The 14,212-nt window shown below is 45.7% G+C and overlaps 1 protein-coding gene across 1 annotated transcript in view; it reads left to right on the forward strand.

The window, feature by feature from the left end:
* Positions 1-13,105, forward strand: part of TSPAN3 (tetraspanin 3) — a 29,241-nt gene extending 16,136 nt beyond the window's left edge. Inside the window, exons 2-7 of the mRNA XM_001362312.5 lie at positions 1,064-1,255; positions 1,489-1,563; positions 6,094-6,195; positions 7,648-7,800; positions 8,530-8,613; positions 12,294-13,105. Of these exons, the coding sequence (XP_001362349.1) occupies positions 1,064-1,255; positions 1,489-1,563; positions 6,094-6,195; positions 7,648-7,800; positions 8,530-8,613; positions 12,294-12,386 (699 nt within the window). The 3' untranslated portion in view covers positions 12,387-13,105. The remainder of the gene's footprint in view (positions 1-1,063; positions 1,256-1,488; positions 1,564-6,093; positions 6,196-7,647; positions 7,801-8,529; positions 8,614-12,293) is intronic.
* Positions 13,106-14,212: the final 1,107 nt, after the last annotated feature.

Below are 14,212 nucleotides of genomic sequence, written 5' to 3' on the forward strand. Positions count from 1 at the left end.
GCATGCTTATGCCTTTCCCTTCCGCCTTCAGGAGCTTGGATAATGTGGGTCATTTTTGTAGCCTTAGCATGCAGCCAAGAGCGTCGCACATAGTAGGTCCGTACAAGTATTACTGCATTGTTGTCTAATTAGTCATCTGCAGGACAGGGATATCATTGGACCTTTTTTTGTCTTCTCCATGCGCGATCCTGGGAGAGGGTTCCCTTCACACAAGCCTGAGTAGAGCATGGAGCATGTGGGCCACCGATGGGGCTGTGGTTTCTCCCACCTAAAGGAAGGAGCAGGCAGGATGATGGTTGAATCGATGTCCCCCAAAGTGAGGGGGAGGGCCTGGGAGTGTTTCCATCCAGAGAAAAGACTTGGGCGTATTCAGGAGCTTGAAGGGATGGCACAGAGAAGAGAAATTTTTCTGCTTGGCCCCAGAGGCTGGAAATTCCTGATTTTGGTTCATTATAAAGAAAAACTGCTCAAGAGCTAGCAGCATTTCAGAATTGGGGGGGGGGGCACGGACCACTGTAGGAAATTAGAGTAGAGTTTAATAAGTGCTTCTGTGTGCCGGCCCCTGCCCACAAGGAGCTTACAATCATCTGGGAGAACCCAGGCCATGGAAGGGGTGACCAGAAAGAAGGCATGGCCACAGATCATACCTTTAGAAAGGGCCCCGAGCTCACAGGAGAATATAGTATGTACAGTGAGTACAGTAATGAAAGAGCATTGAAGAAGTCCAATGGAATAATTGTGGGGATTGGGGAACAAGTGTTGTCCCCATCCTCAGCCTCAGTCATTCCGCCAGCTGTTTGATTCTGTTTTACAGTGGCTTCCCTTCTGGGATTGAAAGGTCTCTCCAAAATGCAATGGAAAAACAAAAGCCAGAAGTCATTTTTTAAAGAATAAAATCATACTACTTATTTTCAGAATACTTTTGTTACCTAATAGTTGGACACGCCAGTCAGTGTGTAATGGGGAAAGTAATCATGAAATCATAGCTTATCAAATAATGAGAAAAATGTTGCTGGGCAGGATGAAAAGATGTTTGCCAATTTGTTCATGTTGTTTCCTGCAGGCTGCAGCAGGCATCCTATGCTACGTGGGAGCCTATGTCTTCATCACTTACGATGACTACGACCATTTCTTTGAAGACGTGTACACACTCATCCCTGCAGTGGTGATCATAGCCGTGGGAACCCTTCTTTTCATCATCGGGCTAATCGGATGCTGCGCCACCATTCGAGAAAGCCGCTGTGGACTCGCCACAGTAAGTGGGGACCTCCCCGAGCAGGGTCGTCATGGTGCCCCTCCCTGTTCTGATCGCCCCTGCTCCTCCTGGACTCAACTCCTTGGGGTCTGAGTGTTTATTGTCTGAAGCTGCACCAATATTCCACTGTGAAACCCCGAGCTGGCCTCTCAGACTGCTCTTGTCCTGGAGTCAGTTGGGTTTATTCTTTTATGTTATGTGTTATTAATTCTCTCTCAAAATTTTCCTTGCAGTTTGTGATCATCCTGCTGTTGGTTTTTATTACAGAAGTTGTCGTAGTGGTTTTGGGATATGTTTACAGAGCCAAGGTAGGAATTTTCATTTTACTGCCTGTCTTCCGTGTGTGGTATGCCCTCAATTTGAAAAATGTTTTGAGTCATAGATATCCAACTAAAATTGCATTCACTTCAAATGATAGTAAAACTATTTGCTTTTAAAAATCATGTACTGTTTAACTCCTGCTACTTTAAAAAAATACAACATTGATCAGAAAGTATTCACCTGGCAAAGCCTCTAGCCTCATGATATGAGAGAATATATTATCAATTCTAGGATTTTGAAAGCAGCATCACTGTTTTAGAAGTTACAGTGCAAATTGACTCAAGATGAATGAGTGAAACTCCTTCCAAAAAGCCATCCATACTACTGGTATTGAGTCACTGAACCCAGCTCAGGCCTTCGTAGCCAAAAGTGAAGGGAGAGGAGGAGAAAGCGATAATGACTTGGAATTTTGTAAGAAAAAATTATTCTATTTCATAGAAATTAGGGTGACCTTAGATTTTGAATTGATAATCAAAAGGGGCAGCTAGGTAACAGTGGATAGAATGCTAGGCATGGAGTCAGGAGGACTTGGGCTCAAATCTGGCCTCAGACATGCCCTAGCAGGTCACTTAACCCCATTTGCCTAGCCCTTGCTGCCCTTCTGTCTTAGAAAGTAAGGGTTTAAAAAAGAAATGATAAGGAAAATATTTTAGGTAAACATCAAAAGACAAAACCAGATTTTTGTTTGTTTGTTTCTAAATTTTTTTAGTTAGAAAACCACTTGGGCTAACATATTGGAATGCTAAGTACTAAACTGTCAAATTTGTTTTTTTTCTTCAATGGAGATGGGCATCCTGTTGTGCTGGTGTGATTGCTGTTAGGCCACTTCTTTCTACTTGCTTTCTTCTCCCTCCTAACTCCCACTTCTTTCTGTCTTTCCTAATGTCATGTGCAAGCATTACAGGCAATACTGAAGATCCACCACTTGGATTTTCTGCTCCTGGCTAGAGAATCCCCATTGAAATAAAAGTGTAGAAACAGTGATGAGGGTGTAATCAGCCTCCCATGGTAATGCCTTTGTCTTTGGTCTGAATCTGTATTGTGAAATGGCATTTACTATTTGAATTCATTGATGTGCTAGAAAAGCAGTTAGGAAGAACTGCCCATCAGGAAATAAAGATGGCGGGAGGCCTACCCCTGAATTATTCTCCTCTTAGAACAGTGGTCTGCCATCATCCTGTCACATCAGTCTAAATGCCTCTGTTCAGGTTTAAAGATGACAGCTTATTTTACATGTTATTGACATGGAGGCAGAAGGAGAGCCAAAGAAGAAAACAAAGTGGTTAATATTTTCCAGCACTGCCCAGGTGAGAGACTCTCCAGCAGTTTATGTAGTCCACTACGTTGGGGAGGAAATGGTTCCCTGAAATCGTCAAGGCTGGCACAGGCTCTTGCCTGGATTTTGACCCTTTGCCCAGCAAACTCCCTTAGGCCGGTGTGGTAGGAGTGGCACTGCTTTGTGTAGGTGGGGATTTAAGGAGGTGGAGAGGAGCAAAGGAGGCTGCTCTCCTGATCGATCATCGTTGGATTGGTTTCCTTGTTGCCAGAAGCTTTCTGGGGACTGGTATCTGAGCCACTAGCAGAATTCCCATTTCTCTGCAGAAACACCTGCTGTTTTATCTAGATTACAAGCTTTGAGGCATTTTAGCCTTTTGTGTCCTGTCTTATTAGGAAAGACATCTTTTATTTCATTTTCTAGTTTTGGGGTGTCTCATTGCATTTAACTGGAAGCTTGAGTCACCAGATTGGCCTGAGTTTGACTTGACCCAGAATATCAGTTTTTCTAAGCAAAACTTTACAGGAAGATTTGGTTCTGCTTGAAGGTGATTCTGCTCTTTGAAATTCTAGTTCGTTTATTAATCAGGTTGTGGTGAATTGGGTTAGCATAAGGTGGTTTTCCCAGAGCTCAAGAAGTGGACTGGTAAGAGTCAAATTCCCAATCAGAGCAAGGCTTAGCCCCGTGTGAAGACCCCTTGCTTCCTCCTCCCCTCGAAGGTGCTGCTGGCCCTGTTCTCTTCAGGATAGGGTCTGTTTCATTTGTCTTTTGTATTCTCAGTGTCGAGTACAGTGCCTGGCACCGGATATTGATTATCGATTGAATGTATTTGTGGTAAAGGACTTGGGTGCATCTGGTGACAAAAATGCCATCAGAAATGGAATCCTGCTTTTCCCTGCTGCTGACTGTCGTAAAACTTTCCCTTTGACCCAAGGCTTCACGCCCAGGGATCACCTCCCACTCATTAGCTCACCCTGGATATTTGGCTTAAGATCTAAACATTGCATGAATGAAATAATGGATCATGGAGTTCCATGGGCACATGTGGGAGTCAGCATAGAGATGTGGTTCTTCCAGTCCTCATACTCCCTATAAGAAAGGGTCTTCTGGAAACCACCAGGACAACTGACTTGAAAAAACTAGACAAAGTTAATTTGTAATTTAGGGCATCTAGCCTTTCTCTCCAGAGAAGACAGGTTGTATTAAATGGGAGTTCATAATAAATCACTTGTAAGTCATGTGGGAGTTTGCTGCTAACTTAGGTGTTGGTACAAAATTACTAATCTGAAGTTGAACATGGGGACAAAAAAGGGGGGAAATGTTCAAGTAGGAACAAAGACATTTTAAAAAACAGTATTTTTTAATTTTTAAAGTTTATTTTGTTAAATATTTCCCAGTTACATGTAAAAACTTTTTTAACGTTTTAAAAAAGTTTAAGTTTCAGAGAGGACATGGAAAGGGGGACAACATGAATCATGTAACCTTGGAAAACTTGTGTAGATTTGTTACTGGAATAAAATAAATAACATTTAAATAAATAAATAAAATCAGCAAATTCTCAAAAAAAATTTTTTTTTAAGTTCCAAATTCTTTCCTTACTTTCTGCTTCTCTCTCCACCTTCAGAAGGTAAACAGTTTGATTTTTGTTATACATGCAGAACGGATTTCATATCGGCTATGTTGCAAAAGAAAACAGTAAAAATAAAGTACCAAAAAACGTATCCTTCAGCCTGCACTCAGAGCACCTCAGTTTTCTGGAGGTGGAGAGCATCTTTCATTACTGATCACTGTCCTGATCAGAGTAGCCAAATCTTTCACAGGTGGTCTTCCTTAACATATTGCTGTTTTAGTGTACAATGTTTTCCTGGTTCTGCTCACTTCATTTTGCACGAGTCTTTCTAGGTTTTTCTGAAAGAAGCTTGCTTGTTATTTCTTGTTATCTGCTACAACTTGTTCAGCCATTCCCCAATTGAGGGGCATCCCCTCAATTCCCAAGTCTTTGCCACCCCAAAAAGAGCTGCTATAAATATTTTTGTTAAAGTAGGTTCTTTCCTCTTTTCTTTGTTCTCTTTAAGATATGGTCCTAGTCTTGGTAATACTGGGTTAAAGGATATGCAGTTTTATAGCCCTTTAGACTAGTTTCAAATTGGTCTTCAGAATGGTTGAATGAATTCACAACTCCACTAACAGTGCATTAGTGTCCCAGTGCTTCTACAGTCTCCTCCAGGATTTGCTATTTTCTTTTTCTGTCATGTTAGTCAATCTGATAGTTGTGAAGTCATATCTTCTAATTTAATTAGTTCTTTTAATTTGCATTCCTCTAATCAATAGTGATGCAGAGTATTTTTATGTGCCTATGATAGTTTTGATTCCATCTGAAAACTGTCTATTCATATCTTTTAGCCATTTGTCAATTGGGGAATGACTCTTATTTTTATAAAATTGGCTCAGTTCTCTATATATTTGACAAATGAGGCTTTTATCAGAGAAATTTGCTGCAAAATTTTTTCCCAGTTTCCGGTTTTCCTTCTAATTTTGGTTGCATTAGTTTTGTTTGTGTAAAATCTTTTTAATTTCCTATAATCAAAATGATCCATTTTACTTCCCATAATCTTCTCTATTTCTTGTTTGGCCATAAACTCTTCCCTTATCCATAGATCTGACAGGTACATTTTTCCATGATCCCTTAATCTATTTCTGCTATCACCCTTTCTGTCTAAATCATTTATCCATTTTGACCTTATCTTGGTATATGGCATGAGATGTTGGCCTATACCTGGTTTCTGACAAACTGCTTTATGGTTTTCCCAGTAATTTTTGTCAGATGTTGAGTTCTTACCCCTAAAGCTTGGATCTTTGAGTTTATCAAAGACAAGATTACTCTGATCCTTTACTGTTGTGTATTGTGTACCTACCCTACTCCACTGATCCACCACTATTATTAGCCAATGAGAGATCTTCTAGGTGATTGCCACTTTGTAATATGGTTTGAAATCTGGAGCTCCTGGGCTATCTTTCTTCACCTTTTGTTCAGTCTTTCCCTTTATTTTCTTGTCCTTTTGTTCTTCCAGATGCATGTTGTTACTCTTTTTCCAGGCTTTGTAAGGTAGTTCTTTGGTTTGTACAGGATGGGGAACAAAGGGCTTAGCAGCTCTCAGAGCAACCAGTTTGGTATTTTAGCTTCAGCTTCTTACTGTTTTTCTCATTGTCACTGAGAGAGTAAATGCCATGTGTTGTCTAGGTGGAAAGTGAGGTTGATCGCCGCATCCAGAAAGTATACAAGACCTATAATGGAACCTCTCCGGATGCTGCCAGTCGAGCCATTGACTATGTACAAAGACAGGTAAGCCCAATGCTGGTGTGGTTTTCTGTTTGCTGTAGCCCCAGGATATACCTGCCTCTCTGCTTTTGGGGTCACCTCTGCAGGCTCCTAATCGTCTCCCTCTTGTAACATTTTGTAGTCTTACCTTGTGCCATCAGGGACCCCTGCCTGGGAGTGACCTGCACATTTTTTTCCTCCCATACTTGGGCTCCTTAAGTTGGGATCTGTGAACTTGGCTTCTAAGAGTTATTTTGACTACTTTCTTTCAGTGCAATTGGTTTTCTTTGTTATCCTATCATAACACAAAAGAAGGTAAAGCATCCCTGCTCTCCACCCCCTGACCAGCTTTCTCTAGTCACCTAATTAAATCCAAGTTCTTTTGTCTGCTTTCGAAGGCATCTGATTCCAGCCCCTCAACCCAGTTTTGTGTTCACAGACTTTTCCTTTAGTACCAGAGGACCTCCCTTGGCAGGTACACAAGCTGTTTATAGTGGAGATTCTCTCTGTGTGCTTTAGGAAAGTGTCCAGAAGAGCGTGTGGACAGTCACATCTGACTCCTTATGGCCCTATTTGGGGTTTATGCCCCCAAGGACTATACCATTTGTGTTGAATGTTCTGGAAGGCTTCCCTTCTCCCTTCCTTAGTCCCTTAAGGATCTGGGATTTTGTTGGTGGTGTGACGGTGAAAAAGGAGGGAAAACAAGGTAGCTGGGAGACACCCCCCACCCCCTTGCTCTGGTAGCCCTGATAGAGAAATTGACCAGGCTTTTTTTTTTTTTAGACTATAATTATGTTAGGGCCAAACTTCATTGATAGCCAGATAGGTTTATTGGGCCAGGAAAATAAAGGTTTAGAAAGCTAAAGAAAATTAGATCTCCCGCAGGCATGCGGGGACCATAGGCTCTTACCTGGGGCAAGGCTCTTCTCTAGAAAAGGTACCTCCCTAGAAAAGACACCAAAACCCCTGCTTCTCTCTTCTTTTTTTTATCTTCTGAGACACCTCCTACAAAGGAAGTGGGATGTGCCTGAGGAAGTTGGAGTAGAGGGTCCTGGGAGATGTAGTCTCCCAGGGTTCAGAGCCATTTTAAAACACACAGTGGGGGGTGCTCTTTCCACTGATGCCTGCCACACACCACACCTTTGGGGTTGGGCTGCTAGAGCCCTCCTGGCCAGCCTTCCAATGAACCACCCTCTTGAGACTCTGGGCCAGCCCCCCCCCCGGACAGATCCTCCATCTGTGACCAGCCCATGCTTGAGGTCTGTGCAGCGAGCACTGCTGGCCTCCCCTTAAGGTCCCAGAGTCCCCTCTGCTCCGGGAGGCATCGGAGGGCTCTAGTAAAGGTCCTGGGACCTGCCTTCTCCATCCCAAAAAGAAAAAGGGCCCCTCTGTAGTGCGGCTCCAGCCACAGACATTCAGCCTGCCCGTGGCGTCCCGTGTTTTGTGAGGAATCATTTCTCTCTGTTTTTCCTCTAGCTACACTGCTGTGGGATTCGCAATTACTCAGACTGGGAGAATACAGACTGGTTCAAAGAAACGAAGAATCAGAGCGTCCCTCTCAGCTGCTGCAAGGCCTCCGCCAGCACCTGCAATGGCAGCCTGGCCCACCCTGCAGATCTCTACTCGGAGGTAGGTGAGGCTGGTCCGGCCACGCCGGGGACAGCCTCGTCGGCTTCCCCTCAGCCACTGGAAACCCTCGTTCTCGGCCTTCTTTCACAGCACGCGCTGCTTTGGCCGGATCGCGCCGGGGGCCGTATCCGCCCTGTGCCGGGCCGGGTGCCGTATCCGCCCTGTGCGGCGTGCCGGGTGCCGTATCCGCCCTGTGCGGCGTGCCGGGTGCCGTATCCGCCCTGTGCGGCGTGCCGGGTGCCGTATCCGCCCTGTGCGGCGTGCCGGGTGCCGTATCCGCCCTGTGCGGCGTGCCGGGTGCCGTATCCGCCCTGTGCGGCGTGCCGGGTGCCGTATCCGCCCTGTGCGGGGCCAGATCATGCCGGGTGCCGTATCCGCCCTGTGCGGGGCCAGATCGTGCCGGGTGCCGTATCCGCCCTGTGCGGGGCCAGATCGTGCCAGGTGCCGTATCCGCCCTGTGCGGGGCCAGATCGTGCCGGGTGCCGTATCCGCCCTGTGCGGCGTGCCGGGTGCCGTATCCGCCCTGTGCGGGGCCGGATCGCGCCGGGGGCTGTATCCGCCCTGTGCGGGGTTCTGCGGGACAGGCAGCGATCAGACTGGACAGTCCCTGCCCGCGGCCACTTGGGATGGAGCCTCCCTTTGTACTCTGCCCTCGTTCTGAATAGCTTGTTGTGTGTCGCTTTGCACTTTTCCTGGGGGAAGAATCTAGTTCTGGTGCCTTTTTTTCAGGGCTGTGAAGCCTTAGTTGTGAAGAAGCTCCAGGATATCATGATGTACGTTATTTGGGCCGCGTTGACATTCGCTGCTATTCAGGTGAGACTCCAGGGAAGGTCTGTCCTCCAGATGCCCCGGCCATCGGCTGTGCTTTGGTTTGAGTTCTCCAGTAAAACCGCGGTGGCTTGGATGGGTCGGAAGCCATCCCGCCTCCAGTCCCAAAGCCCGGGCAGTCCAGAGAAACGGACGCTAGAAGGGCCTTTGTGGAAAGGACAAAACAGAACTTTTCATACTGGACAAAGTAGTTTGTTTTCCACTTGACGGGGCTTTATTTGAATGCGTTTATTGGAAATGAAGCGGGATCGTTTTCCCTCCAACTTTGGCCTCTTTCCACTTTCACATCCCATTTACCTAGCATTGGGCATCTGAATGCATTAACATTCACATAGATCACACGGAAGGAGTGTCGTTCCCGCTGATGTGCTTCTTCCCAGCTGCGGAGTCATCAGTCTCCAGCTAAAATGTCAGGGTGCAAACGTGGAGGGAGGAAGCAGGCTTTTAGCCATAGGATGAAATCCTGGCGCCCGCCGTGAAGGGAGCCGTGATGAGTCAGCACCTCGGTGTGCCGGCCGCCCTTGGGGGTCCTCCTCCTTCCAGGGGCCCCCCCTCCCCTCTCTCCCCTCAACCGTCCACCCCCCACAGCTGCCCGGAGCACTGGCCTGACAGTGCCAGGCCCTCTCCTCGAACTCCCCTGGCGCCCTGCTCGCTAGCATCAAGCACACCCTTCCCATCTCTCCCTTCTCCCCAGGCAGTTAACAGGCCAATTTGGGAGGGACGGACTTAGCTTAAGGGAACAACTGAGGCCCTTACAAAGGGTTTCCTATCTTCACTAACTTCTGCATTGCGTGTTAAATGACTGAAGCTGCTTGGATTGAGCTCTCCCCTGAGACCTGCAGACCTCCCTCCTTGTTCTGGTCCAGTGAATTGTTGCCTACATAATCCAATATATCAGCTGCTTTTCCCCAGGTCAGTCCTCGGGAGTACAGAAACCATCACAGAAAGAGCTTGGCTTCCAAATGAATCATTACCGAACTGTTTAAATACCCAGAAAGTACACAGTCCACCTTGTTGATATATGAGAAAGGCGTTCCCCATTAAACGCATTAACGTTAGCTAACACAGACAAATACAATCCAGATAATTTAAGAAACTTGGATTTGAACTAGCAATTAAGCTGCTCCTCTCTAGCATGGTTTTAAAACACCCACGCACTCTTAAATGCACCCTCCAGCACGAAATCTGTTGTAAGAGCGGCTAGTCTGATCAAAGGAAAAAAAGAAAAGATCTTCATTAGTTTTCTAAGGACAGTTATTGATCCTGATTGGCCACAGTGCTGTGGAATTCCCCAGTAGGCCTCGTTTAGCTGCCCACTGCTGCAAAAGGCAGGCCCTTCCATTTGAGGGGAGCTCTCATTCACCCAAGCCTAGATCTAGCCTTCCAGGTCCACCCAGCTCCTGCTTCGACCCCTCCTTGGGGCTGACCAAGACAAAGCTCATCTCTCTTCCACAGCTTAGCTTTTGAAATACTTGGAGAAATTCCTCTTCTTCTTTGGCTAAACAGATTGTTTTCAGCTGATCTTGATATGATTTAGCTGGAAGCCTTCAGTATCCTGGTGCCCTTTCTGACACCCTTTAGTTTATCGGTGTTCTTTTAAGCTTGCATGTCCCTGCCATGGGACATAGTGTCTGGAGGCGGCTGACCAAAGCAGACACTGTGGACGATTGCTTCCTTGGCCTGATGCTATGATGTTCTTAAATGTCAAATCAACGTTCAGAAAAGCCTAGATCTTTAGAGTTGGAAGGTGGCTTAGTCCAACTTCTACTCATTTTATAGATGAGAAAACAGAGTCCAAGGCTTAATAGAGCCATGATGCCTGCCTTGGCACATTTTCTATTTGGAAGTTTTTCTATTTCTAGATGTAGATATTGAAGATGACTAAAGGAACTTGCTAAGTGATATTTTTTTAGTAATTGCATTGTGAGTCTTATGGACCCAAAATTGATGTCATTGGTCTTTTATATTAAAAAACCAAAAACATGCTTCTAAGTTTTTCACCTGAAATTTCAAGTAATATTTAGTGTTGCAAAATCTCAATACAGCCAAAAAAATGTAAAGTCCTTTGGAATTCATGAATTAAGATCCCATGAATTCATTAATTAATTCTCAAATGTTAAAAAAAACCAAAAACTCCCCCCCCAAATCCACACATGTAAAAATGCATTACTGAAAGATCAACCCCTTAATCATTTAGCTTGTGAAATTACCAGCATTTCTTTTTCTTTTCAGTTGAGGCTTTGTCCCCAGTTATTGATGTTAAAATTCTACTGTATTCAGAGCTCCTAGATGGCTCAGTGGATAGGTCCTGGCTTCAAATTTGACCTCAGATGCTTCCTAGCTAGGTGATTCTGGGCAAGTCATTTAACCCTAGTCCCTGGCCCTTACTGTTCTTCTGCTTCTGAACAGATACTTAGTATTGATTCTAAGATGGAAGGTAAGAGTTTAAAAAAGTTCTACTGTAGTTCCTGGGGGAGAGGGAATAATGGCATATAAACAGTCCTTAATAACCATCATCACATTCCATTTGGGCAAAACTGGGTGAAATGAGACTCGAGACTGGTAAATGGAGGTCATTCCAGAGACTAAGTGCCTATTGCCTGGCACCTGAGAGGGCCAGTGGCCGAGGGGCTGCTTCGTGCAGTAGAAAGGAGTTGCCTCTGTGACCTTGGGCCTGTCCCTTAGTGCCTTCTGCAACCTTCTGCTGAGAGGAACCCCACCTCCCCATGCTGTGCTTTCTGTTCTGTCTGATGTGATAACCTGCAGCTAATCCTTTTCCCTAGAGATGTCCCTGCCTGGTTTTAACAGATTGTATAAAGCAGAAATGTCAGATATGCAGCCTGCGACATTCCTAAGTGCAGCCTGAACCAGATTGAAATCTAATTGGGAAATATTTAACAAAGTCGATGAAAGCATAATCAGATGTAGATAAATGAGACCATTATGCCACCTGCAGGGGTCTGTATGTGGGGTTCAGTGAACGCTATGGATGCCTCTGATGTAAAGCAATATTCAGGCAAATTTTAAAAAAGGTTTTTTTCCCAACTTAATTTAAAAGGGCTCTAGTTCTAACAAATAATTTTAGTCTTGGGTTAGAACTGCATCTCCCACAAGGCTGTGCATGGTAGATGTCCCGTGATAGCTCTAGATTTTGAGGATTTCCATTGTCTTTCAGCTGTGTTGACGTCTGAGGGAACTCAGGGAATCTTTGAAATATTTTGGATTTAAACAAAATTACTGATTGGCCTCAAGTGGAGTCTATTAACCAGGTGGCAGGATTCTTTTTGGTTAGTTTGTTTGTTTGACAACAAACTAAATTTCTTCACTAAACTTTTATGTAAGGGGACATTTGGAGTTTTAAGAGAAGAACATGGAAGTAACTGGTGACATTTTGGGAGTTCAGGCTTCCTGAGGACTCAGTGCAGTGGGATCCCCAAGACATGTAGTCCAAATTTCCCCTAAAAGTTTTGGTTTTAAAAGATTATTGCAAAAATGATTAATATAGAAATAGATATCAAGTGAAAAAATAAAAATAAAAACAAAAAATAAAACAAATTACTTCCAAACCCAGACTTTGATGGGAGTCTCAAGAAGAAAAGGAAAACCTTTGCTAGAGTCAATAGAACGTGAAACACAGAATTTAACAGCCCCTTCTCTCCCCTCAGCTTCTGGGCATGCTCTGTGCCTGCATCGTGTTGTGCCGGAGGAGTCGAGATCCTGCCTATGAGCTTCTCATCACGGGAGGCACCTATGCCTAGAAGACGAGCTCTTCAGTCTTGTTTCCCTTCCCTGGAAGGTGGATTGAGCAAGGCTCCTGCAGTCACTTTCCTGTCTCTGTAGACTTAGCTAATGCTCACCTTGCACAAAGAGAAACAGCTTGAACGGACACTGGTGACGGGCCCGGAGATATGGCTTTCCATGATCCCGCCAGCCCCCCAAACCATCCCCTGTGCAGCTCCATGTGTTTTTTTCAACTATGTTAGAAAACATTCTGATTGCAGAATCATTTGCCAGTTGTGACGTATGCTGGGCTTTAAAGCGCCTCTGAACAGGCACGCCGTCTTTGAGGGCTTCGCTCCATGGGCTCGTGGCTGAGGAGGACAAGCTAGCCGACCACACAAGGGGACCAGAGGGTCGCCCTTCACCAGTGTCCACCTTTAAACCTGTATATTGTAGTCCAGTCTGGTTGAAATTGTACAGAATGACTCAAACTAGAATCCTACAGCATCTATCTTAGTTCTCCATTTGAAGGCATCTTCCCAACTTTAGTGTTTTTAAATAAATTCTGGCTTTTCTGGAGTATAATGTAATGCACTACTGTTCTGTAATGCTACGTGCGTGTGGTTTTTTTTATGAGTGTAGGTCTTAAATTTGGAAATAATGTACCCATGTAGACTAGCAAGACAGTATGTAAAAGTGATCTCAGTTGTAAATAGTAAATCCTCTTAAATAAAGGCTGTGTATCCTCCCTCCAAAACAGAGTGTTGGGTCTTCATTTGGGGGTTGCTTTGGTCTTCATTTCTGCAGGATGAGCCATTTGAGGTTCTGGGGAGGTTCATGGGTTGCCTAGAGCCATCTCTGATCTGGACCTGAAATGCCCAGCATCCAGAGAGCCAAAGACAGCTTTTCTTTTTCTCTGTTCTTTGAGCCCTCGAGTTGCTGGTGTGCAGAAGGCCATCTCTGAAGCTTCCTGAACATGGTCCAGCCCCACATGTTCCCATCCTAGTGCAATCTCCCAACTCTGGGCCTTTGCAGAGTGGCTTGTGGTCTGAGCTCCTACCTTGGACTGTGTGTCACAGGACCTGGTTCTGGGTATGCCTCTCATTTGCTTTTTAGGGGCAGATCAGGAACAGCCCTTGCAGGCCTCGAACCCAGGAGGCACTTAGTGTTTGAATTCAGTGGAAGGAATGGTCTCCTGGGCCCAAAGCTGCTGTCAGAGCTTGGGTTCAGGCCCACACTTTTACCTCCCAGAGATGGTCCCAAGGGTGTGACTCGATTCAAGTGACCTCCCACATCCTGAAAGGAGAATGTCCTGGCTCTGCCTGCCCCGGACCAGCCCGAGCCTCAGTTTCCTTGGAAGTACAATCATGCCCCCAGGTCCCCATGGGAAGAGCCCCAGCTCTGGAGTCCTCTCCCCCTCAGGGCCTCAGTTGGTTCCATTCTCTCAGGTATTTGGGGGGGGGGTGTCCCCGTGTGATTCCACCATTCACTCCCCACCCTGCAGGCTGTCCTGCCTCCCCTCCAGGGCTTGGAGCTGCTCTTCTGGCACCCATGGAGCTGGCATTGTGGCTCAGACCCTTCTAGCCGCTGGCATAGTACAGGGCCTGGCAGGGTTTAGGGAGGCCCAGTGGGCTGGGAGCGACGGAGTCCTGAATGCTTTTCTGGAAGAAAATGGAAAGAACGTCCCTGTTGGTACTCTGCAGTTGGTGTTCCACAGCCATCTGCAGCCCTCAAAGGATGGGGTTTTTTCAGCAACATCAACTCGTCGAATGACTGAGTCGTGACCTTTCACACTTTTTGGGTAGCCCTGACCTCCCATCTTAGCATCAGTCCTATGTGTGATGGGTTCCAAGGCAGACGAGCC

Source organism: Monodelphis domestica, chromosome 1, assembly GCF_027887165.1.
Source record: "Monodelphis domestica isolate mMonDom1 chromosome 1, mMonDom1.pri, whole genome shotgun sequence".
In the NCBI taxonomy this organism is placed as follows: domain Eukaryota; kingdom Metazoa; phylum Chordata; class Mammalia; order Didelphimorphia; family Didelphidae; genus Monodelphis; species Monodelphis domestica.